This window comes from Trachypithecus francoisi, unplaced genomic scaffold, assembly GCF_009764315.1.
Source record: "Trachypithecus francoisi isolate TF-2019V2 unplaced genomic scaffold, Tfra_2.0 Lachesis_group11, whole genome shotgun sequence".
Lineage (NCBI taxonomy): Eukaryota > Metazoa > Chordata > Mammalia > Primates > Cercopithecidae > Trachypithecus > Trachypithecus francoisi.
Genome location: NW_022681456.1, coordinates 11,448,848 through 11,471,065, shown reverse-complemented (window position 1 = coordinate 11,471,065; position 22,218 = coordinate 11,448,848). Strand labels below are relative to the sequence as shown.

The following is a 22,218-nucleotide window of genomic DNA, read 5'->3' as shown; positions in this document are numbered from 1 at the left end:
ATGGATGGCCCTGGCGGCCCAGCAGGCGGCCCTAAGCGCTCGCAGCTGCGGGGGCGGGGCTGCAGAACCAGCCCGGCGGGTTTGGGGTTCCGCCCTCCCTGGGCTGCAGGCCAGAGTCCCCCAAATCTCCCTCACGGTCTGGGCAAGGACTCACACCTACCTTAATGGGAGGACTGTCAGGGTCAAACTAGGCCTGCCCCTGCCGTCGACAGAAGGAAAAATTATCCATTCGGGGGTTGCCCGGCTGTCGCCCCTTCTCTGGCCCAGAACCTGGAGGGGAGGAAGGTGGAGGGCGGATCAGGGCGTAGGGGGAGAGAGATGTGACTGGCCGAAGGCACAGTGGACGGGGGCTCTGGGGCTGAAAGGGAGCCCCCAAGACGTCGCCCCACCCCCAGCGGCCCGGGCGGCCGGGGGCGGCTGACTCAGAAGGTTCAGCCCGGGCGGCGGCTCATCTGCATTTCCAAAGGCCCGCCCCGCCCGCACTCTCCCCGGGAAGGGCCGGAGATCTGAGGCTAAGCCCGGAGCCCCGCGCCTCGGGGGATCCGGTGGGTCCCCCTCCGTTTTCCCAGGCTTCCCCCACCTCCTGCCTGGAGACCTGGGCAGGAGGGCTGCGCCCTGGGCGACCCAACGGGGCGTCTCTGGCCACCCCGAGGGCCTCACGACCTGAGTGGGGACAAAGGGGGCGACCCCTCGCCCCACGCCGGTTCGGATCTCAAAGGGCGACTGGGAGGTCGGACCCGGGCGCCCAGAGTCGGGTGGGCAGCGGGGGGCGGCCTGGGGTCAGGGCCAGGTCGGGCCGCGGCTTCCGGAGGAGCCGGTGGGACCCGGGGCGGCCTCGAGGCCCCGCCAACCCTGTGGCCCTCGGCCGCGGCCGCCCGCGCGGGACAAAGACGAAAGGAGGAAGCGGCCCGGGGCGAGGCCTCCTGGTGCCCGCGTGGGCCTCCGGGTCGCCCAGCCCCCCTCCCCCGGCCGCTTCTCCCGCCTGGCGCGCGGCGGCCGCCACCGCCCCAGCCACGGGCAGCGCGCGAAATGGCGCCCGTCAGGCCGCCGCGCCCGGCTGAGGCGAGCGCGGGAGACGCGGCGCGCGACGCCCCCGAGGCCCACGGCCCCCGAAACGGCTCCCGAGACCGGGTCGCCACCGCTGCGCTCCGCGGGCTCTCGGGGCCCGACCTGGCCGCGGGCCCGCCTCCTGCTCCGGGCTCCCCACGACCGGGGGGACGGAGGGAAGGAGGAAGGAGGGAGAGCCGCCGCCATTAGCACCGCAGCCCTGCCCGGCCGGGCCCGCCCGCCAGTCCAGCCCAGCCCAGCCCAGCCGCGACGGGCTCGAAGCCTGTAAAGAAAACTGGTGTTTGGGAGGAGGAGCGAGCGCGGCCAGGAAGACAGGAGCGCCGGGCTGCGGGCGGAGATGCTGCGTCATGGTGCCAACATGGACGCCGGCCTTTTGTCCTCCTTCGCGTTGCCAGCGCAGGCGCACCCCCGAGCCCCGAGAAGCCGGCTTCGGGGTGCGGAATCCTCACGATCGAAAGAGAAAGAGGGCCAAAGGCTGGGCGATGAGGCTCCCTCGTCTTTTAAGCCCCCCGTCTCCAAAGCACTTCAATTTCTTCTCCCCATCCAGGCTCAGACCTGGGAAGAGCGAGGAGGGGGGAAGGCAGGCGGCTCCATGAACCCCCGAGGGTCGCTGCGGAGCCCCTCTTCTCGCCCTTGGGGCAGAAGAGGCACAGGGGCCCGAAGAGCCCTCTGTGTCCCAACCCCCCCGCCCACTGCCCGCTCCGGCTGCCAAATACAATGCTCCAGAATCCTTCTCCCCTCAGTTCCCAAACACTCGCAACCCTTGGTTGGCCTGCAAAAGGGTTTCCTCGAAGGGGCAAAAGGCACTTTTATTTCTCTTACTTACCCGCTCAGCCCGGTGCCATGGAGTCTAGAAGATCAAGCTGGGCGGTGGTTTTGGAGACGTTATTGTAAAAACATATATATTTTTTGATTTAGTTGGGAAATTTGGGAGTTATGGTGGTGTCTTTGTTCTTGTTACCTTTTTGTAAGTTACACCCTCACGTTCTGCTCCTTCCACTTCTGCAAACTTTCCAGGGTTGGGTAGGCAAAAAGGCGGCTTCGCTGAGGACTGTTTACTGCTCTGGATATAGCAATGGTGTGATCGTCATTAAGAGACAAAAGGCGAAAATACACAGTCAAATCAAACAAAAGGCAAAAGACACACCAGCCGCCCAACCACCATAGAAAATACCCCCCACTTAACGTTGGTGTTTGCTGGAACCAGCTAGGACTTGTTTTCCAGTTTTAATCTAGTTTCCTGTGACGGCTTTAGTCTCTCGACACAAAGAGAAGGTCTTCCTTTCCCTCACCCACCAGCTCCCCCCAACCCCCAACCCCAAAGACAGAAAAACAGGGCTGTTTTTCTTCAAATAGATCGATTTTCAAAGAAAGTGTACAAGCTACGGGGAAGAAAGCTGACTAGCATTTAGTGCTGTAAGCATTTTCAAAAGCATAAAGCTAGAACCTTAGCTTTATAAAAGCAAGATCGTCTCAAAGCATCTTAACTGGCTTATATTAGACAAGAGAGACAAAGACATACATGCAGATGAAGGTTCGGAAAATTAAGGACATCTCAGCAACATTAACATAAAAACTGTACTGCGTCAGGACAGAATGGATTGGGTACTTACAATGTAAAAGGTTTTTTAAAAACTAAGAGTAACAACTGCTCACAATTTTTTGTTGCTGCCATTTCGCTACTCCTAAAGCTATATACATTTAAAACATTACCTTGTTAAAAAGAGAGAAGGAGTTAATAAGATGGCCAGGTTTAAGTGTTTAATAGAGGAAACTAGATATATTTAAAAATTTATTGTTCAGTCAAGAGAATACAGATTAAGACAGCTCCAAACTCCCCCCACCCACCCAAAGAACAAAAAGAGGAAAAAAAATATGTCATTTACTTAGGTTTTTTTGGAATTCAAAACTGTTAACTGCTGACATGAATGGTGTGCTATGACCTAGTTATACAAGACAAAGATGGATTCCAAGTCATAAGGAAAAATCCAGATCTTTTTAAAAAGTCTTCTCCAGTCTTCCAACTGTGAGTCCTTGGGCCTGTTGACAAATGTTAAACACACTGAGACGTCCTGAACTGGATGGTAGAGTCAAAGGAAAAACATTCCCCATTTGCAACAAAGGAAAAACCCACTTGGCCATTTAATTCCATTGCAGAAAAATGGCTTCCCTCATCTGTTGGCCTCTCCTTCGTGTCTGATGAAGGATGTTTTGAGATCAGCGTCTAATAACTCAAGCCCTATAGAAGCCGCGCGCTGATTGGCTGCCGCGCCCTGCCGCCCTGCTCCAGCCAATTATCTACCCACGGCCAAATTACAAACCCCGAAAAGAGCCCCAATATGAGCTACACCAGCTCCGAGCCCCGGCGAGCCGGCTCCTGCGCCTCGGCCGCCAGAGAGGAGCGGCAGAGGGGGCTGCAAACGCGTCCTCGCGAAGCCCGGGAGCCTCGGAGTTGAACTCACAAAATGGAAGCCGCGCGCTGATTGGCCGCCGCCACTCCCGGACCTTTAATAAAGAAAGGGGAAGGAAAAGATAAATGCAAAAAAGGGGGACTCTCTCCTCCGCGGGTGGCTGGAGGAAGGGGGGGAAGCATGTGTTCAGGACAATTACAGGGCGATCCCCTCCAAAAATAAAAACAGAAGAAGGCTTCTATCGCCCAGGTCCAGGCGAGGGTTACATCCTCCCAGGAATGCCAATGCTAACGTGGTGAACCCTGGTCTCCCCTCCCCAGCTCAGCTCCGGGGAGGGGGTCGCGGGCCGGAGGAGGAAGCTGGAGCGCAGATACCTCGATTGCAACTCCTCTGAGTCGACGCCGGCCTCCCCGCGCGGTTCCCAGCGTCCACACACACCCTCGGCCCCCTAGACCCCAGCCCTCTCCCCGGGTCCCCGCGCGCTCGCCTCCTGCCCAGGCAGTTTGGAAACAGTTTTGCAGGCCCGGGACGCACGCCGCGGCGGCCGCGGCTCGGAGGGTAGTCCCGGCCGCGGGAGGTAGAGCCCGGGGAGACCCCCTCCCCCGCCAGCCAAGACCCCCACCCCAGTCCCAGAAGAATAAATAAATTAAAAGGCCTTCCCCCGGGGAGGGGGAGGCAGTGTGGGAGCGCGCGAGTGAGGGGTGGGGGGCCGCTGGGGCCCGGGGCTTTGGCGGCGCAGCTGCCGCCGCCGGGAGAGTGCCTGGGGAAGCGGCGAGGAAGGAGAGGGGAGGAGGAAGAGGAGGAGGAGGAGGAAGAGGAGGAGGGTGAGCGCTCGGGTCGGGCTCCTTAGCGGTGTATTGTGGGATGTGCGGCTACTGGGAGCCGAGCCTCCGCCGCCAGCCGCCTCCCGGGCAGCAGCAGCAGCAGCGGCGGCGGCAGCAGCTCCGGGCCCGGCAGCCGCGGCGGCGCCGCCCCCCCTTCCCGGCCCCCGGTCTGGCCGCCCCGGCCTCGGCTCCCGCGGGGGACACCATGTACTGGCTGGCGGCGCAGGGAGGCCGGCGCCCGGCGGGGATGTAAGCGCGGCTCGGGGAGGGAGAGGCCGCGGCCGGCAGCCGGGCGGCCCGAGCCCCCGGCCCCGGCCCTGGCCCAGGCGGGCGGCGGCGGCGGCGCCGCCGCCAGGCCCTGCCGCGAGCCCCGCGCCACAGCCGGGCCGAGCGAGCGGGCGAGCGCCACGCCGGGCGGCCGGGCGGGCACCATGGGCCGGAGCCCGCGTCCTCCGGGCGCTCCGGGCCCCGCCAGCCCGCCCCGGGGACCCCCGGGAGACCCTCGCTGCCGCCCCGAGACGGTGGCCGAGCGGGCGGGCGCGTAATTCTCCCGGAAGGGTTATTCTCTCGCTCCATTCTTGTTTTGGGGGGAGCTAGCGAGACAGCTCCTTTCGGGGCGCGCTGGCAAGGTGGGAGGGGGTGGGGGCCGGCCGATTGGATTCTTTCGCGTGTGTGTAGAAGCGGCCGCCGCCGCCGCGGCGGAGACGACAACAACTTGCTGGTTTTCAGGTTGGGTTAACGGCATGGAGAACAGTCACCCCCCCCACCACCACCACCAGCAGCCCCCGCCGCAGCCCGGCCCTTCGGGCGAGAGGAGGAACCACCATTGGAGAAGTTACAAGTTGATGATTGACCCGGCTCTGAAAAAGGGGCATCATAAACTGTACCGCTACGATGGGCAGCATTTCAGCCTGGCGGTGAGTAGCCGGCGTGCCCCCCCAGCCGTGCCCCCCGCCGCGTCCGGGGGAGACGCGCCTAGCGGCCGGGGACCCCCCGCCCGAACCCCTGGCCAACTGTCAGACGGGGCCCCAGCCCTGGAGTTTGACAAGTGCCTGGAGAAAGGGGTCTGCCCCTGGGGAGGGCGACCAGCCCTCCCATCCCGGCCCCCCAATTTCTCCCCACAGATGTCCAGCAACCGCCCGGTGGAAATTGTCGAAGATCCCCGGGTCGTCGGGATCTGGACCAAAAACAAGGAGCTGGAGCTGTCGGTGCCCAAATTCAAAGTAGGACCCCTCCCCACTGCCCCGCCGTCCCTCCCCCACCTCCCCGAGTTCGAAAATAACGCCAGTCCTGACCGAGCCCAGCCGGATTCCCAGTTCCCGCCGTCCGGGGCCAGGGAAGTTTTGGCGGGGAGGGGTAGAGCGCTGGCGAGAGGGTGTCCCCTCTCAGCTACTGTAAACAAAATAACACTGGGTGAAACTGTAATCACGGCGTAGATACAGTGTCCTGCACGCCCCGCGGGGGGCTCCAGTCCGCCCGGGGGCTTGGCCCCGAGACTCTCCCCTCTCGCCAGCACCCTAAAAGACAACTTCCTAAGCCCGAGGGGTCGCCCCGACCCGGCAGCAGGAAGAGGAGGCCAGAATGGGGGGTGGGGAAAGAGAAACTGTTTCTTTTTCCCCTTTCCTTCCGAACCCAGAGGACTTCCACGTTCCAAACGATTTAATCCTCCGCTTCCCGGGCCCGCCCGCGTGCAAAATTTTTTTTCCCCCCAAAAAATTTTTTTTTTTTTTAGTTTTTTTTTTTACCCTTTATTGTTTTCAACGGGCGGGCGAGTTGCGGGGTGCGGGGGGGAATGTTATGTTTTCTCTTAGGTTTAAACGTTCTCCAAACTCTCTTCCCCCTCGGTCCCTGCCAGATCGATGAGTTCTACGTGGGCCCGGTGCCTCCGAAGCAGGTGACATTTGCCAAGCTGAATGATAACATCCGCGAAAACTTCCTGAGGGACATGTGCAAGAAGTATGGGGAGGTGGAGGAGGTGGAGATTTTGTACAACCCCAAGACCAAGAAGCACCTGGGCATCGCCAAGGTGGTCTTTGCCACGGTCCGGGGAGCCAAGGATGCCGTTCAGCACTTGCATAGCACTTCCGTCATGGGCAACATTATCCACGTGGAGCTGGACACCAAAGGTGAGCCCGGCAGGGGAGGAGCGCGGGGAGACCTGTCAGCCCGACCCTTTCCCTCCCCGCCCCTCCTGCAGCGTGGGGAGGACCACCCCCACTCTTCCTTGGAATTCCCCCCCCACGCCCCACAACCTTATTTATTTTCTTAGCCCCCTCCTGAGGGTAGAGCGCGTGGAGCTAAATGTGTTGTCTGTTGCTAGGAGACAGTCTGTAATTTACCAACTGTGCCGGTCCTTGGCCACCGCACCCCTAGGGACCACCCAGAGGCTTCCCCACCGCTGACACCCCCGCAGGCCCCTCTCTGAGCCCTGGCGGCCTGGGTTTAGACAGTCCCCAGCGTTGCCTGTTAGGGGAAGAGGCAGAGTTTGTTTACTTGTGGGGGACTGAGAGAGTGCCACTAGGATGCCTTTAAATACATCAAAAGAAGGTCTGGAAACTAAAAAGAGAGTCCTCTAAGGATCCAGGGTGTCCCCCGCTCCCTTGCCGCCCCTTCCCCCCTGGAAGTGGCAGCCAATCTGGGGCCGGGAGTGTTGTTTCATTGATAAGGTTCCCGATAGAGCCGCCAGGGAAGAGCAGAGCCGGGAAGAGCCGGGTGGGCGGCTCTGGGTGCTCAAGGGTTGACACTGTGTCTTCCCTCCTCTCTCTTAAAGAGACCGCAGCACCTCCCCTGCTCTGGAATCAGCTGGGTGCTCTCTGGAGCTGGCTAGGGAGGCCATACCTTCCACCCTGTGGGTCTTTGGAGGCCCCTGCAGGACCAAGGGGCTTGTAGGACTGGAGGACATTCCCCGAAGTGTGCCTGAGGCCTCTTTAGGGCAGCTCCCATCAATAAAAGAAGGTGCTGAGTGCTTTGAGGGCCAACCAGCTAAGTGGGGAGATGCCATTTGGTCCCTAACCCACCCGGGTCCCCTGGGAAACCCTGCCTGGGAGGACAAAAGTGCAGCTTCCAGGAATTTTGTGAGCATGGGGTTCAGGGGCAACTGGGACACACCAAACCCAAGGCAGGAAAATCAGAACTTTTCTTTTTTTGCGTTTAATGATTAAAATGTATTGACCGAGCTGTGAGCCGGTGCCGGGGGTGGTGGTGATTATCCCACGCACACTTGCCCAGCCTGGGCCTGGTTCTGTTTCTCCTCTTTTTCTGTCCAGTCCACAGTCCCTCCCGCCTCTTTCCCTAGCTTCTCAGTCTCTGGGGGTTGGGGGGCAGTGAGGACCTTGGGTGGTTGCAGCATGGTTTCTTCCTGATAAATTGAATGTGGCACCCCCTTCCCTATCACGTGCCCACATTTTAAGGAGCAGCCAGGTCTCAACAAAATTTCATTTCTGCAAAAAAAACAAACAAAAACACAAAAGCCCTCAGAGACTGCCAACTAAGTTTGTATTTCAAGAAAGAGACCAGTAAAGTGTAGCTCCAGGAACCTGTCTTTTTTGCATATGTAAGCAGCTGCTTCTGAGGCTCTATAAATATCGATAACCCCTGGGCCCTGGTCTGTAAAAGCCTCCTTCTGCTGAGGGGTGGAGGGTTCAAGCCCAAGGTAGTCCCCAGGCCACCCTGGGGCCCTCAGCCTGGTCAGGGCCTGTGTAGTTCACAGTAATGTGCTACTAGAGTGTGTTACAAACTCTGCTGCCCACCTGGCCCCAGATATTTAACAAACTGGGCTTCCCCTCCTCTCACTGCAAACCCCTGGGTATTGAGCAGAAAGGGGAAGATGTGGCTCTTTGGGCACCATGGCCCAGGGAATGCAGGGGTTGGGGGGACTTGGTGTCGCGAGTGGCAGTTCTGGGTTTGGGTTTGGGGGAGTCTCAGCCCCAGGAGACATTAGCTTCTGGATCTCAGGATCAGAAAAATGGTGCAGCTCAGCAGCTTTCTTAAAGAAGTGGGAACCCTGAGTGAGGTGCAGAGGGGTGGGAATTCGGCCACACAGCCTCCCTAGGACTGGGGTCTGGGGCACAAGGGACCCACCGGGGTGCCACACAGGTTGGAATCCCTGTGGGGGCTGCTCTATCCTGGAACCTCACTGAGTCCCCCCTTTCCTGCTCATCCACAGGGGAAACCCGAATGCGGTTCTATGAACTGTTGGTCACTGGCCGATACACCCCCCAGACTCTCCCAGTGGGCGAGCTGGACGCTGTCTCTCCAATCGTGAATGAGACCCTGCAGGTGGGTTTATGGCCGTCAGTCTGCCCCATCGCCAGCTCTTCGATGTGCCCCCCTCCTCTGGAAAGCCTCACCGACTCTCTGATAGGACCCCTAGCCTACCCCCACCTCACTGTCTCCAGCTTTGGAGACCAAGGCCTAGGAGGGTGTGAAACCCGGCCACGCCCCCCACAATTGGGAGCAGGGCCTAGAGCCCCATTTTCCCAAGCTCTCCTGCAGTGGGGCTCTGAGGGATTGGTTCTGTTTCCTGTGGCTTCTCCCCTCCCCAGCACAGGCTGCGATTCCCACAGACCCAGAGCCTGCCCGGGCCCGCTTTTCCACGTTGATGCCAAACATTGCTGTTTCTTAGTGGGTCCTTAGTGTATGGTGTCCTGGGCATGTCACTACCCCTAAACCCAGAAACCAGAGTTCATGCCCTGCCTTCCAGAGCAAGACCGACTCCTTCCAGACCACTGCCTCCCAGGACACAGGGACGATTCTCGCATGGGGCGAGTCTCATGCCGGCTCCTCTCTGGCATCAGTCTGACTAGCTGCCACTGGCCTGTTTATGACTTTATTTTTATTTTATTTACTTTTTCGAGATGGAGTCTCGCTCTGTCCCCAGGCTGGAGTGCAGTGGCGCGATCTTGGCTCACTGCAACCTTCGCCCCCTGGGTTCAAGTGATTCTCTTGCCTCAGCCTCTTGAGTAGCTGGGATTACAGGCGCCCACCACCACACCTGTCTAATTTTTGTATTTTTGGTTAATAGAGATGGGGTTTCACCATGTTGACCCAGGCTGGTCTTGAACTCCTGACCTCAAGTGATCCACCCGCCTCAGCCTCCCAAAGTGCTGGGATTACAGGCATGAGCCACCGTGCCTGGCCTCTGTTTATCACTTTAAATCCTAAAACACTGGGTGGCTAGGAGGACAAAGCCCTTGGCCATCCTCTCGTGCACAGGATTGTAGTTCTTGGTCATAATCCTGCCTGGAAAGTCTTTGATTTCTGACAGCCTGAGGCAAAAAGAAAATCCCAGCCTAAACCAAGATGTTATGGTCTTCTCTTTTCTCTATCTCCTCTGGGATTAGGAAAAACCCTCAAGGTTCCCTGAACATATTTGGCTACCCCTAAGATTAGAGAAAAAGTTAGTACCATCATGACACTCCTTCTCAATCTCCCCTTCTTCCATTCCTTATGCTGCAGTTCTAGAGCAGTTTGGCTCTGAGCTCCCCAGCAGCCAGAGTGAGAAGGGAAAACAGCCCTGTTCCATTGCACGTTTTCCCCCAGTAGTCTCACATCTCTGTCTCTCCTTAGCTGTCAGATGCCCTGAAGCGCCTCAAGGATGGAGGCCTGTCTGCAGGCTGTGGCTCCGGCTCCTCCTCTGTCACCCCCAATAGCGGTGGGACACCCTTCTCCCAGGACACAGCTTACTCCAGCTGCCGCCTGGACACACCCAACTCCTATGGACAGGGCACCCCGCTCACACCACGCCTGGGCACCCCTTTCTCGCAGGACTCTAGCTACTCCAGCCGCCAGCCCACACCCTCATACCTCTTCAGCCAGGACCCCGCAGTGACCTTCAAGGCCCGGCGCCATGAGAGCAAGTTCACCGACGCCTACAACCGCCGCCATGAACATCATTATGTCCACAATTCTCCCGCGGTCACTGCGGTGGCTGGGGCCACAGCCGCCTTCCGGGGTTCCTCAGAACTCCCATTCGGAGCAGTCAGCGGCACTGGGGGCAGCAGTGGCCCCCCCTTCAAGGCCCAACCACAGGATTCGGCCACATTTGCCCACACTCCACCACCCGCCCAGGCAACCTCTGCTCCTGGATTCAAGTCTGCTTTCTCTCCATATCAGACCCCAGTGGCCCACTTCCCTCCACCCCCAGAAGAGCCCACAGCCACAGCCACCTTTGGGGCCCGCGACAGCGGGGAGTTCCGGAGGGCACCGGCGCCCCCACCCCTGCCACCTGCTGAGCCTCTGGCCAAGGAGAAGCCAGGCACGCCGCCCGGCCCTCCGCCCCCCGACACCAACAGCATGGAGCTGGGGGGCCGGCCCACCTTCGGCTGGAGTCCTGAGCCCTGTGACAGCCCTGGCACGCCCACGCTGGAGTCGTCCCCTGCAGGGCCAGAGAAGCCCCACGACAGCCTGGACTCGCGCATCGAGATGCTGCTGAAGGAGCAGCGCACCAAGCTGCTCTTCCTGCGGGAGCCAGACTCGGACAACGAGCTGCAGATGGAGGGCAGCCCCATCTCCTCCTCCTCCTCCCAGCTCTCCCCACTGGCCCCCTTTGGCACCAACTCCCAGCCAGGCTTCCGAGGCCCCACGCCCCCCTCCTCACGCCCCTCCAGCACCGGCCTGGAGGACATCAGCCCAACACCCCTGCCAGACTCCGATGAGGATGAGGAGCTCGACTTGGGCCTTGGGCCTCGGCCTCCACCCGAGCCAGGCCCCCCGGACCCTGCTGGGCTTCTGGGCCAGACAGCTGAGGTGGCCTTGGACCTGGTTGGAGACAGAACCCCGACCTCAGAGAAGATGGATGAGGTACCACCGTGTCTGTCCATCTGTCTGGGACTGGTTTTGTCTATCTTGTATGTCCCTTTCCCCCCTCAAGCATTTAGCATGACTAGCAATGCAGAAGCAATGGGGCTAGGAAAGCCAATATAACAGGTGGAACTTAGAGAATAAAAAGGGGATGCAAAAAGCACCAAGGGCTGTGATTGAGCAATTGGTTTGGCAGTGAGCTCCCTAGCAGCCATGGAGAGAAGGAAACCATGGCCTAGTTCTGATGCTCTCCTTGTTAGGTAAGAAGTCAGCTTCTCCTAGGGATACATTCTGGCCTGAGCCTCTTTGGTAGGAGTTTGCTGAGGTTTCAGAGAGTATGCGCTGTGGGGATGGCTCTTGGCCCCTTGTCTGTTGCATGACTTGGGAACAATCAGGGAGAGTCTTGGCAGGCAGAGGGGAGGAGAGAAATTGGCCAGAGTACTGTGCTGACCTAAGTGGGGTGAAGCCCCGCAGCACTGTCTCCTAGAGTCTGGTGCCCTCTGAGGAGGGAGAAACCATGGCAGACAGGGAGGGTGCTGAAGTTTCCCTCCTTCTCCCACTGGCTCCAGGGATGAAGGAGTTAAGAGCTAACTTGGGGTGGGGGTGGGGCGCCATTTTGCGAGAAACAGGCGAAGTTGACCATCCCCCACCCTCTCCTCAGGTCTTGGGGTCTCATTGCCTAAACCGCCAGCCTCAGGTAGTCCCGTCCAGGGATTGGGTTGGGGTGAGGGTGCCACGTGCCAGGTTCCCTTGGGAGGGTGCTGGGTCATCCTCCTTACTCCACTTCTCCTTCTCGGTCCAGTCACCTGCTTTGGAGCCGCAGCCCCGGTGGGCATGGGCAGCCAGGGGCTTAGACAGAGCTCTGTGTCCCTGTGGGCGGAGGGGAGGAGGACTGCCCCCTTCTTGGGCCCTTTGATTAGGCAGGTCTGGCTGCCTCAGGGAGGAACGAGAGGAACTTGACTTGCCTGGGAGGGTGCCGCAGGTGGCTGGGGCTCCAGGGGGCCTCCAGGCAGTTCTGGGGAAGTGGTTTCTGGCATCAAGGGGTCCAGGCAGCGGGCCTTGGCAGGGGGCGTTGACAGGTGTGCAGCTGTAGGGGGGCCGCCGGCCCTGGCACCCTCCTCCTCCGCTCCGTCCAGGCTGCCTGGGGTGAAGAGTGTTTACTATGCTGACCATGGTTCAGGGCTGAGAGGCCCGGAGTGGCTGGAGCGAAAGGCAGGCAGAGGCCCCGGGAGCGGGGGTCTGGGACTGCCCGGCGGCCAGCGCAGGGAGCCGCCGAGTCCTGGGAAGCTTCGGGCCGGCCCGCGGGCGCCCCCTGCTGGCACCGGGGACTAGTGCCTGGGCTTCCTGCGGCTGAGCGCAGTGCAGGGAGCTGGACCCTGTCCCAGCCTAGGCTGAGGTTGAGGTGGGGGAGCGGCGCAGGAGGGGCCAGCCGGGGGTGCAGGGGGAGCTTTTCTACTAAACAGTGGCTGGTCGTTAAAAGTTCAGGCTCAAGTCCTTGAGTCCCGCTAAGCCACCTACTGGTTATGTGACCCTGGGGTAGGCACTTTGCCTTTCTGAGTCTCAGTTTCGTCATCTGCCAAATGGGCCTCTGAGAATCCCTGCAGCACAGGGCCTCAGCTTAAGTGAGGTGCCGCACAGGATGCTCCAGGGATCGCCAGGCCTGCTGGGCTCCCGGTGCTCAGCAAATTCCTGCCGCTTCTCACCCCAGGACTGCTGGGCGGAGGGAGGGGCAGGGCCGGCCAGGGCTGGAGCACAGGATCCGCCTCCCTGTGATTGGCTGGCGGCGGCGGCGGCGGCGGCCTTGGTTAACCCTCTGCGTGCCGCGGCGCGCTGTGCTCGGCGCTGTCCAGGACTGATCTGAGGAGTGCTCTTTGAGGATCCACCCGAGCCCGCCTGTCTCTTCTTGATGTGCATGGGGATCCTGAGAAGCAGAATGTGCCCGTGCATATGTGTGTGTGTGTGTGTGTGTGTGTGTGCACACAGAGGGGACCTAGTAAAGTCTAGAGCTTCCTTCTGCTGCCTTAGTTTTGGTAGTCCCCCCCTCCTACTCCTGCACCTGCAGTTTCCCACTGAGGCCTTCCTCACCTGTAGTCTGACCTCTGATCCTGCAACTTGTACAGATTTCACCTCCACCCCCACTCCCCCTCAGCCTTCAAAGGTCCCCCCACCCCAATTCCAGGCCTGTCCACTCAGCTCCCTAGAGCCCCACACCCATCCTTGACACCTCCCACATTCACCCTGAGTCACCACCTCCCTGGATCCCAGCTGCAGCCCCGCACTGGGCAGGTCCTGGGCTCCAGCCCTTCTTCTGACTGGCTGTGCCGTGGGGCCACGGCTGAGGCTCTGAGTGTGTTTATTAACTGTCAAAAGGGGTCGGAGCAGAGCCCCCCATCCCCCTGCCCTGTGAGGTTATCTTTGGGGTAAGAAATGAAACAGCCATCTGCAGCGCTTAGCCCCACGCGGGCCCATACTGAGTGTGCAGTCACGAGACTAGGTGAAAGGAGTAATCAAGGAAAATAAATAACAACATACTTCCTGTTTATGGGCCTTAGTGCTGCTAAATCCCCTGCTCCAATGTCACCTTTTCTGCCTGGCCGTCTGCTGTAGAGTGAGGACAGCAGGCTCACCGAGAGCACAGGCCGCGGAACCACACTTCCTGGTTCAAATCCCGGCTCCATCTCTTCTTGGCTGTGTGGCCTTGGGCAGGTTACTTAAATTCTCTGTGCCCCAGTTTCCTCGTGGGGCAAAAATAGAGTTGAAAATAGGGCTGTTCGGCCGGGCGCGGTGGCTCAAGCCTGTAATCCCAGCACTTTGGGAGGCCGAGACGGGCGGATCACGAGGTCAGGAGATCGAGACCATCCTGGCTAACACGGTGAAACCCCCGTCTCTACTAAAAAATACAAAAAACTAGCTGGGCGAGGTGGCGGGCGCCTGTAGTCCCAGCTACTCAGGAGGCTGAAGCAGGAGAATGGCGTAAACCCGGGAGGCGGAGCTTGCAGTGAGCTGAGATCCGGCCACTGCACTCCAGCCTGGGCGACAGAGCGAGACTCCCTCTCAAAAAAAAAAAAAAAAAAGAAAAAGAAAAAAAGAAAATAGGGCTGTTCTGAGGTTTAGCTGAGTTAATAAGTGTGGAGTGTTTAGAAAGGCCCTGGCACATAAGAGATGCTGTGGAAGTGGCAAATATTTCTGCATACAAGTTGCAACAGAATCTCCGAAATTGCAACAGTCTCATCCTCTGTGCCCCACCCCTCTCCCTGCCTTCTTTCTCTCCCTCATGTTTCCCATCTTCACCCTCATCATCCTTTGCCTCTTCCTGCTGGCTCTGCTCAGTGAGAGTAAGATGTTTGTCTGCCTCTTCACTTCTGTGTCCCCAGCACCTAGACCAGTGCGTGGCACACAGGTACTGAGCAAATGTTTGTTGAATTGGAATGAATGAATGAATTCTAGTGGTAACTCCACGCGGCAGGGACTGTGATGCCCATTTTGCAAATGAAGAAGCTGAGGCTTGGAGAGACTGAATGGCTTGCACTGAGTCACACAGCTGGGAGTGCCGCTGATTGCTAGTCTTGAAGAGGGGACTCCGAGAGCCACTTGGCCTTCCAGACTCACCTTACTGTCTCTCTCTGCTCTCTCTGCAGGGCCAGCAGTCCTCAGGCGAGGACATGGAGATCTCGGATGACGAGATGCCCTCGGCCCCCATCACCAGCGCCGATTGCCCCAAGCCCATGGTGGTGACCCCAGGAGCGGCAGCTGTGGCAGCCCCTTCCGTGCTGGCCCCAACCCTGCCACTGCCCCCGCCACCCGGCTTCCCCCCGCTCCCCCCACCCCCACCCCCACCCCCACCGCAGCCTGGCTTCCCCATGCCCCCACCGCTGCCCCCACCCCCACCCCCACCCCCTCCAGCCCACCCTGCTGTGACAGTGCCCCCACCACCCCTGCCAGCGCCACCTGGAGTCCCGCCCCCTCCCATCCTGCCACCACTGCCCCCCTTTCCGCCGGGCCTGTTCCCTGTGATGCAGGTGGACATGAGCCACGTGCTGGGTGGCCAGTGGGGTGGCATGCCCATGTCCTTCCAGATGCAAACGCAGGTGCTCAGTCGGCTGATGACGGGCCAGGGTGCCTGCCCCTACCCGCCCTTCATGGCCGCTGCAGCCGCTGCTGCCTCAGCTGGGCTCCAGTTCGTCAACCTGCCGCCCTACCGGGGCCCCTTCTCCCTGAGCAACTCCGGCCCAGGCCGCGGGCAGCACTGGCCACCACTGCCCAAGTTTGACCCATCAGTGCCTCCACCAGGCTACGTGCCGCGCCAGGAGGACCCGCACAAAGCCACGGTGGACGGCGTCCTGCTGGTGGTCCTCAAAGAGCTCAAGGCCATCATGAAGCGTGACCTGAATCGCAAGATGGTGGAAGTGGTGGCTTTTCGGGCCTTCGACGAGTGGTGGGACAAGAAGGAGCGGATGGCCAAGGTGGGTGGGTGGGTGCGGATGGGGGCAGAACCCCAGCCAGGCACCTCCTGTTTCCCTGAGGCTGTTAACTGGAAACACTGCCATGGATCCCAGTATGGGAGCTGCAGCTCATGTGGCTGCTTTCAGAGTTCCGCAAACTGCTCCACTTTAGCAGCCGCTAGATGCATGTGGCTCTTTGAATTTAAATTAATGGCCAGGTATGGTGGCTTACACCTTTAATCCCAGCACTTTGGGAGGCTGAGGTGGGAGGATTGCTTGAGCCTAGGAGTTCAAGACCAGCCTAGGCAGTATAGCAAGAGCCCATCTCTAAAAATAAATGTGTAAATTAATTTAAATTAATTAATTAAAATAGAGTAAAATTAAAAACTCCTCTTTTGTCCCTGCCACATTTCAAGTGCTCAGGAGCCACAGGTGCCTAGTGGCCGCACACAGGACACCTGTGCAGGCTGTCCCCACCGTCGCAGACAGCTCACAGCTGCGACGCCCTTTGAACTTGACTTCCCTCACCTCCCCTCATGCCGCCTTTTACACGGGCCCCTGCCTTGGCTTGGATGACTTTTTTCCTTTTTTTTTTTTTTTTTGAGACGGTCTCGCTGTATCATCCAGGCCGGAGTGTAGTGGTACAATCATAGCTCACTGCACCCTCAACGTCCCTGTGCTCAAGGGATCCTCCCACCTCAGCCTCAAGTAGCTGGGACTACAGGCATGTGCACCCAGCTAATTTTTGTGTTTTTCTGTAGAGACAGACTTTCACCATGTTGCCCAGGCTGGTTTTGAACTCCTAGGCTCAAGTGATCCTCTGCCTTTTGGGCTGGGATTATATGTGTCAGCCACTGCTCTTGGCCTACTTACTATTTTCTTTTTCTTTTTGGAGACGGAGTCTCACTGTGTCACCCTGGCTGGAGTGCAATGGCGTGATCTCAGCCCTCTGCAGCCTCCACCTCCTGGGTTCGAGCGATTCTCCTGCCTCAGTGTCCTGAGTAACTGGGACTATAGGCACCCACCACCATGTCTGGCTAATTTTTGTATTTTTAGTAAAGACGGGCTTTCACCATGTTGGCCAGGCTGGTCTCGAACTCCTGACCTCAAGTTATCCACGTGCTTCAGCCTACCAAAGTGCTGGGATTACAGGTGTGAGCCACCACACCTGGCCTCTTTTTCTTTTTAACATATTATTTGCCTATTTGTAATCTTACAAATAATCTAAAATGACTTCCATTCTCCATAAGAGAGAACTTTTTCTTGAGTACTTTAAACTCCCCTTAATCACTACCCTCCACACCATTCCCCCCTGCTCACCCAAGGGGTGACCATGGTTATGAGTTTGAGTGCCCCTGGAGCCTGCTTTGGGAGATGCTTGCTCTTTGCCACATAGGTAAGCGACCCCATGTCAGAGCCTGTTTGTCATCGTATAACTGGGTAGTAAAATTAGAATGAACCATCCGAAATCACGAATACACAGCTCTTTATGGTTCAACTAATTTATACTGACCCTACAGTAACAGCTAATAGCTATTCCATTCACAATTTGAATAAAAAGAGCCACCAGACCTCATGTGCCCTGCACCTTGCAAAGCTCTTCATGTGGCTCGTTTTGTTAATTCTCACAGCATCCCTTTGAAGGCAGAGCATTTCAGCACCGCAGGGGCAACCCCGTAGGGAGCAGTGACATAAAGCCAGCAGGTCCTGTTTTGAATGCATGGGAAGAGAAGACAGAGTGGGATAGTGTGAATCTTACTTTGGGAAGGTGGTGGTGCAGCTGTGGCACAGATGTGTCCCTATGGTGTCGTTTTTGGATTGGCTGCAAAGTACAAAGGCCACTGTCGTAAGGAAGGCAGCTGCAGTAGTCCTATTTTACAGGGGAGGACATTGAGGATCTGTGAGGTAGAGCGGTGCTCTGGAGCCTCCTGGGTAACGGCATAGTATGGCCAGGCGTGTAGGGAATGAGGACGCAGTTACCTGTGGTGGCTGTTACTGCCAAGCGGAAGGTCGCCCTGGGAGGGCTCCCTGTAAGGCTTGGCGGTGCCAGAAGCAGTAACGGGCCCTCCTATCCCCACCCCAGGCCTCGCTGACCCCGGTGAAGTCGGGCGAGCACAAGGACGAGGACAGGCCGAAGCCTAAGGACCGCATCGCCTCATGCCTGTTGGAGTCATGGGGCAAGGGTGAGGGCCTGGGCTACGAGGGCCTGGGCCTGGGCATTGGGCTGCGTGGGGCCATTCGCCTGCCCTCCTTCAAGGTCAAGAGGAAGGAGCCACCAGACACCACCTCAACTGGTGACCAGAAGCGGCTGCGGCCCTCGACCTCTGTGGATGAGGAAGATGAAGGTTGGTGCTCTGGGTGTTGGGGTCCCCTTCTTCTGCATCCCCCCAGCCCAGCTCTGACTCCCTCCCTCCCTGCAGAGTCCGAGCGAGAGCGAGACCGGGACATGGCAGACACCCCCTGTGAGCTCGCCAAGCGGGACCCCAAGGGCGTGGGTGTGCGGCGGCGGCCGGCGCGGCCTCTGGAGCTGGACAGTGGCGGGGAGGAGGACGAGAAGGAGTCCTTGTCGGCGTCCTCCTCCTCATCGGCGTCATCGTCCTCGGGGTCCTCAACCACCTCACCCTCGTCCTCGGCCTCCGACAAGGAGGAGGAACAGGAGAGCACGGAGGAGGAGGAGGAGGTAGAGGAGGAGGAGGAGGAGGAAGGCCCCAGGAGCCAGCTCTCCTCCTCCTCAACCTCATCCACATCAGATAAGGTACCTAACAGGCCAGGAAGCCTCAGGGGGCTTGGCCAGGTGACGAGGGCCAGGCCGTTCGGCTCACCTGTCCCCACCCTTCCCTCTCCCCTAGGATGACGACGATGACGACAGTGATGACCGGGACGAGTCTGAGAACGATGACGAAGACACAGCCCTGTCAGAGGCGAGTGAGAAGGACGAAGGGGACTCGGATGAAGGTGAGCAGGGAGGCCGCAGCTGTCTGGCCCTCGTGGGGTCCCTCTTTCCCCAGGGCAGAGCCTGAGCAATTGTCAGAAATACTTTTGAGCCAAAATGTTGTGCTTTTGAGACATTACCTTGTTAAAACACACACGTGGGGTGGCGTACGGGTCCATCTTCAGGGAGTGTCCTGAACAGAATGGCATGTCCATAGAGACAGAAAGCAGGTCTGTGGTCCTTAGTGCTAGAGAGCCTGGCGTTCGGGGGACTTGCTCAGCCTGCGTGACTCCCTTTTCAGCTGATGAAAATACTTAGGAGCCAGATGTACTAAATGCTGCTGGAATTATCACTTTAAAACGAGCAGTTGGCCGGGTGCAGTGGCTTACACCTGTAATCCCAGCACTTTGGGAGGCCTAGGCTGGTGGATCACCTGAGGTCAGGAGTTCAAGACCAGCCTGGCCAACATGGTGAAACCCCCGTCTCTACTAAAAATACAAAAATTAGCCGGGCGTGGTGGAAGGCACCTGTAGTCCCAGCTACTGGGGAGGCTGAGGCAGGAGAATGGCGTGAACCTGGGAGGCGGAGCTTGCAGTGAGCCAAGATTGCCCCACTGCACTCCAGCCTGGGCAACAGAGCGAGACTTCGTCTCAAAAAAAACAAAAAACAACAACAACAAAAAAACGAGCAGTTTTCTGTTATGTTAATTTTACCTCAATTTTTAAAAGTGACTACTGGTGGCTGGGTGTGGTGGCTCACTCCTGTAATCCCAGCACTTTGGGAGCTGAGGCAAATGGATCATCTGTGGTCAGGAGTTTGAGACCAGCCTGGCCAACATGGTGAAACCCCATCTCTACTAAAAGTACAAAATTAGCCGGGCGTGGTGGCACATGCCTGTAATCCCAGCTACTTGGGAGGCTGAGGCAGGAGAATCGCTTGAACACAGGAAGTGGAGGTTGCAGTGAGCTGAGATCGTGCCACTGCACTCTAGCCTGGGCAACAAGAGTAAAACTCCGTCTCAAAAAGAAACAAAAACAAAAAACTACTAGTAAACACACTCCCCACACACATATCTGAGGGTCATGTTCAACCTGGGTGCCGCCAGTTTGAGGCCATTGGTGAGGGGTCTGGGTGGGGCAGGGGCACAGTGGGTCTCAGCAGCCCCTCCTCTGTGTCCCCCATCCAGAGGAGACAGTGAGCATTGTAACCTCCAAGGCTGAAGCCACGTCATCCAGTGAGAGTTCCGAGTCTTCTGAGTTTGAGTCAAGCTCCGAATCCTCACCCTCATCCTCAGAGGATGAAGAGGAGGTAGCGACCAGGGAAGAGGAAGAAGAAGAAGAGGAGGAGGAGGCGATGGTGGCAGAGGAAAGCATGGTTTCTGCAGGCCCCGAGGACTTTGAGCAGGATGGGGCGGAAGCTTCTCTGGCCCCGGGGGCACCAGCAGTGGACTCGTTGGGCATGGAAGAGGAGGTGGACATCAAGACTGAGGCTGCGGGCCCTGAGGAACGGCCCCCCACGCTGGAGGAGCCCCCCTTGCCTGTGGGTGTTGAAGAGCCAGTGGACTCCAGGGAGGCCCCCGAGGAGCCAGGCCTGAGCCATGAAGGGGCCATGTTGCTGTCTCCAGAGCCCCCTGCCAGGGAGGCGGAGGCCCGACCCCCATTGTCCCCTGAGCGAGCTCCAGGTAACACCTGCAACCCTTTGGGAGGGTGGTGGGAGGGAGGCAGGAAGTCCTCACAGTCAGAATTAGCCCAGGCTTCCTTGGGTAGATCGCTGACCGTCCCCAGCCTCAGTTTCCCCTGTAAAATGAGGTCGGTTGTGCCTCCCTTGAGCGAGATGAGGTGTTGGGTGCCAGCACGGAGCCTGGCACTGAGTAGATCAACCCAAAGGGGAACCACTGCTATTTTTCAGTCCTCACTGCCAGCGTTTCCCTGGTGGCTTGATCCTTGGACCATCATTCCCATGAGATGCTCCCCAAAAGGAGGATGGGTGTCCATGGTTACGTTAGTGACAGGTGGGTGGGGGAGGCCCTGGGGTGTTGGGCCAGGTGAGGGCTGCGGGCGTTGCCCCCTCCAGCATTGTGATGAAGCTGCACAGAGCATAGGTAAGGCTCTAACTGCATGGCCAGTAGAACTTTACACAGTGACGGCGGCATTCTCCAGCTGTGCTGTCCAGCACTGTAGCCTTCAGACACAATGTTGCTACCACACTCTTGAAACATGGCCAGTGGCACAGTGGAACTAAATTTGTAACAGTGTTCAATTTATTTTGGCTTACATAGCTGCATGTGGTTACCAACTACCTTTTTTTTTTGAGATGGAGTCTTGCTCTGTTGCCCAGGCTGGAATGCAGTGGCGCGATCTCAGCTCACTGCAAGCTCCGCTTCCCAGGTTCATGCCATTCTCCTGCCTCAGCCTCCCGAGTAGCTGGGACTAAAGGCGCCCGCCACCACGCCCGGCTAATTTTTTGTATTTTTAGTAGAGACGGGGTTTCACAGTGTTGGCCAGGATGATCTCGATCTCCTGACCTTGTGATCTGCCCGCCTCAGCCTCCCAAAATGCTGGGATTGCAGGCTTGAGCCACCGCACCTGGCCTAGCACCTACCTTTAATAAGCCCCTCAGGAAAGGATTACAGCTGCCCCTGTTGTACATTGAACACATGGCTAGGGCCCAGTGACATGCAGTTTTCAACCAAACATGGACAGGAAAGACCGGTGGGATGCTAAACCCACCTATATGGAGGGCGACCGCCTGCGTATACATGGGTTCTGCAAGACGGACTACAAGCTTTGAGTATGTGCAGATTTTGGTATACCAGGGAGTGCTGGAACCAATTCCCTGTGTGTATTGAGGGACGACTGTGTTTTGTTTTGTTTATTCTACCATTAACCACAGTCTTTGAGCATTGACTCAATATTAAGCCTCTATTGTGTCCCTGCTATTATTTTGAGTGGTAGCAATACAACAGGGGACCAAACAGACAAAAGTATCTGCTCCCACGGAGCAGGGGAACAGATGACAACAGATCAGTTAGAAAATGAAAAACAGGTGGCAGGCTCTTGTAAGCCCAGCTACTTGGGAGGCTAAGGAAGAATTGCTTGAACCTGGGTGGCAGAGGTTGCAGTGACCCGAGATCGTGCCACACTGCACTCCAGCCTGGGCTATAGAGTGAGATTCTGTCCCAAAAAAAAGAAAGAAAAAAGAAAAAGAGATGGGCCTGGCACGGTGTCTCACACCTGTAATCCCAGCACTGTGGGAAGCCAAGGTGGGCAGATCAGCTGAGGTCAGGATTTTGAGACCAGCCTGGCCAACATGACGAAACCCTGTCTGTACTAAAAATACAAAAAATTAGCAGGGCGTTGTGGCACTGCCTGTAACCCTAGTGGCTCAGGAGGCTGAGGAAGGAGAATAGCTTGAACCTGGGAGGCAGAGGTAGCTTGCAGTGAGCTGAGATTACCCTCCAGCCTGTGCAACAGAGTGAGACTCTGTCTCAAAAAAAATAAAAATAAAATAAAATGATATAAAAATATAAAATGAAAAAAATGTATTCTGTGGTCAGGTATGGTGACTCATATCTGTAATTCCAGCACTTTGGGAGGCCAAGGCTGGTGGATCACTTGAGACCAGGGGTTCAAGACCAGCCTAGGCAGCACAGTGAGAACCCATCCCCACAAAACATTTAAAAATTAGCTGGGCGTGGTGGCACATGCCTGTAGTCCCAGCTACTCAGGAGCCTTAGGCGG

At 57.9% G+C, this 22,218-nt stretch overlaps 1 protein-coding gene across 2 annotated transcripts in view; it reads left to right on the top strand.

The window, feature by feature from the left end:
* The first annotated feature begins 3,926 nt into the window (after positions 1-3,926).
* The window catches only part of SETD1B (SET domain containing 1B, histone lysine methyltransferase), a 29,512-nt gene continuing 11,220 nt past the window's right edge, over positions 3,927-22,218 (top strand). Inside the window, exons 1-11 of one of the 2 annotated variants that reach the window (XM_033220332.1) lie at positions 3,927-4,056; positions 5,033-5,220; positions 5,428-5,526; positions 6,159-6,429; positions 8,469-8,581; positions 9,872-11,104; positions 14,743-15,567; positions 17,630-17,891; positions 17,967-18,301; positions 18,396-18,501; positions 19,665-20,159. In XM_033220332.1, the coding sequence (XP_033076223.1) occupies positions 5,047-5,220; positions 5,428-5,526; positions 6,159-6,429; positions 8,469-8,581; positions 9,872-11,104; positions 14,743-15,567; positions 17,630-17,891; positions 17,967-18,301; positions 18,396-18,501; positions 19,665-20,159 (3,913 nt within the window). In that variant the 5' untranslated portion in view covers positions 3,927-4,056; positions 5,033-5,046. Of the gene's footprint in view, positions 4,057-4,295; positions 4,553-5,032; positions 5,221-5,427; positions 5,527-6,158; positions 6,430-8,468; positions 8,582-9,871; positions 11,105-14,742; positions 15,568-17,629; positions 17,892-17,966; positions 18,302-18,395; positions 18,502-19,664; positions 20,160-22,218 lie in introns of those variants that run through there. The other variant, XM_033220331.1, reaches the window with a different exon arrangement.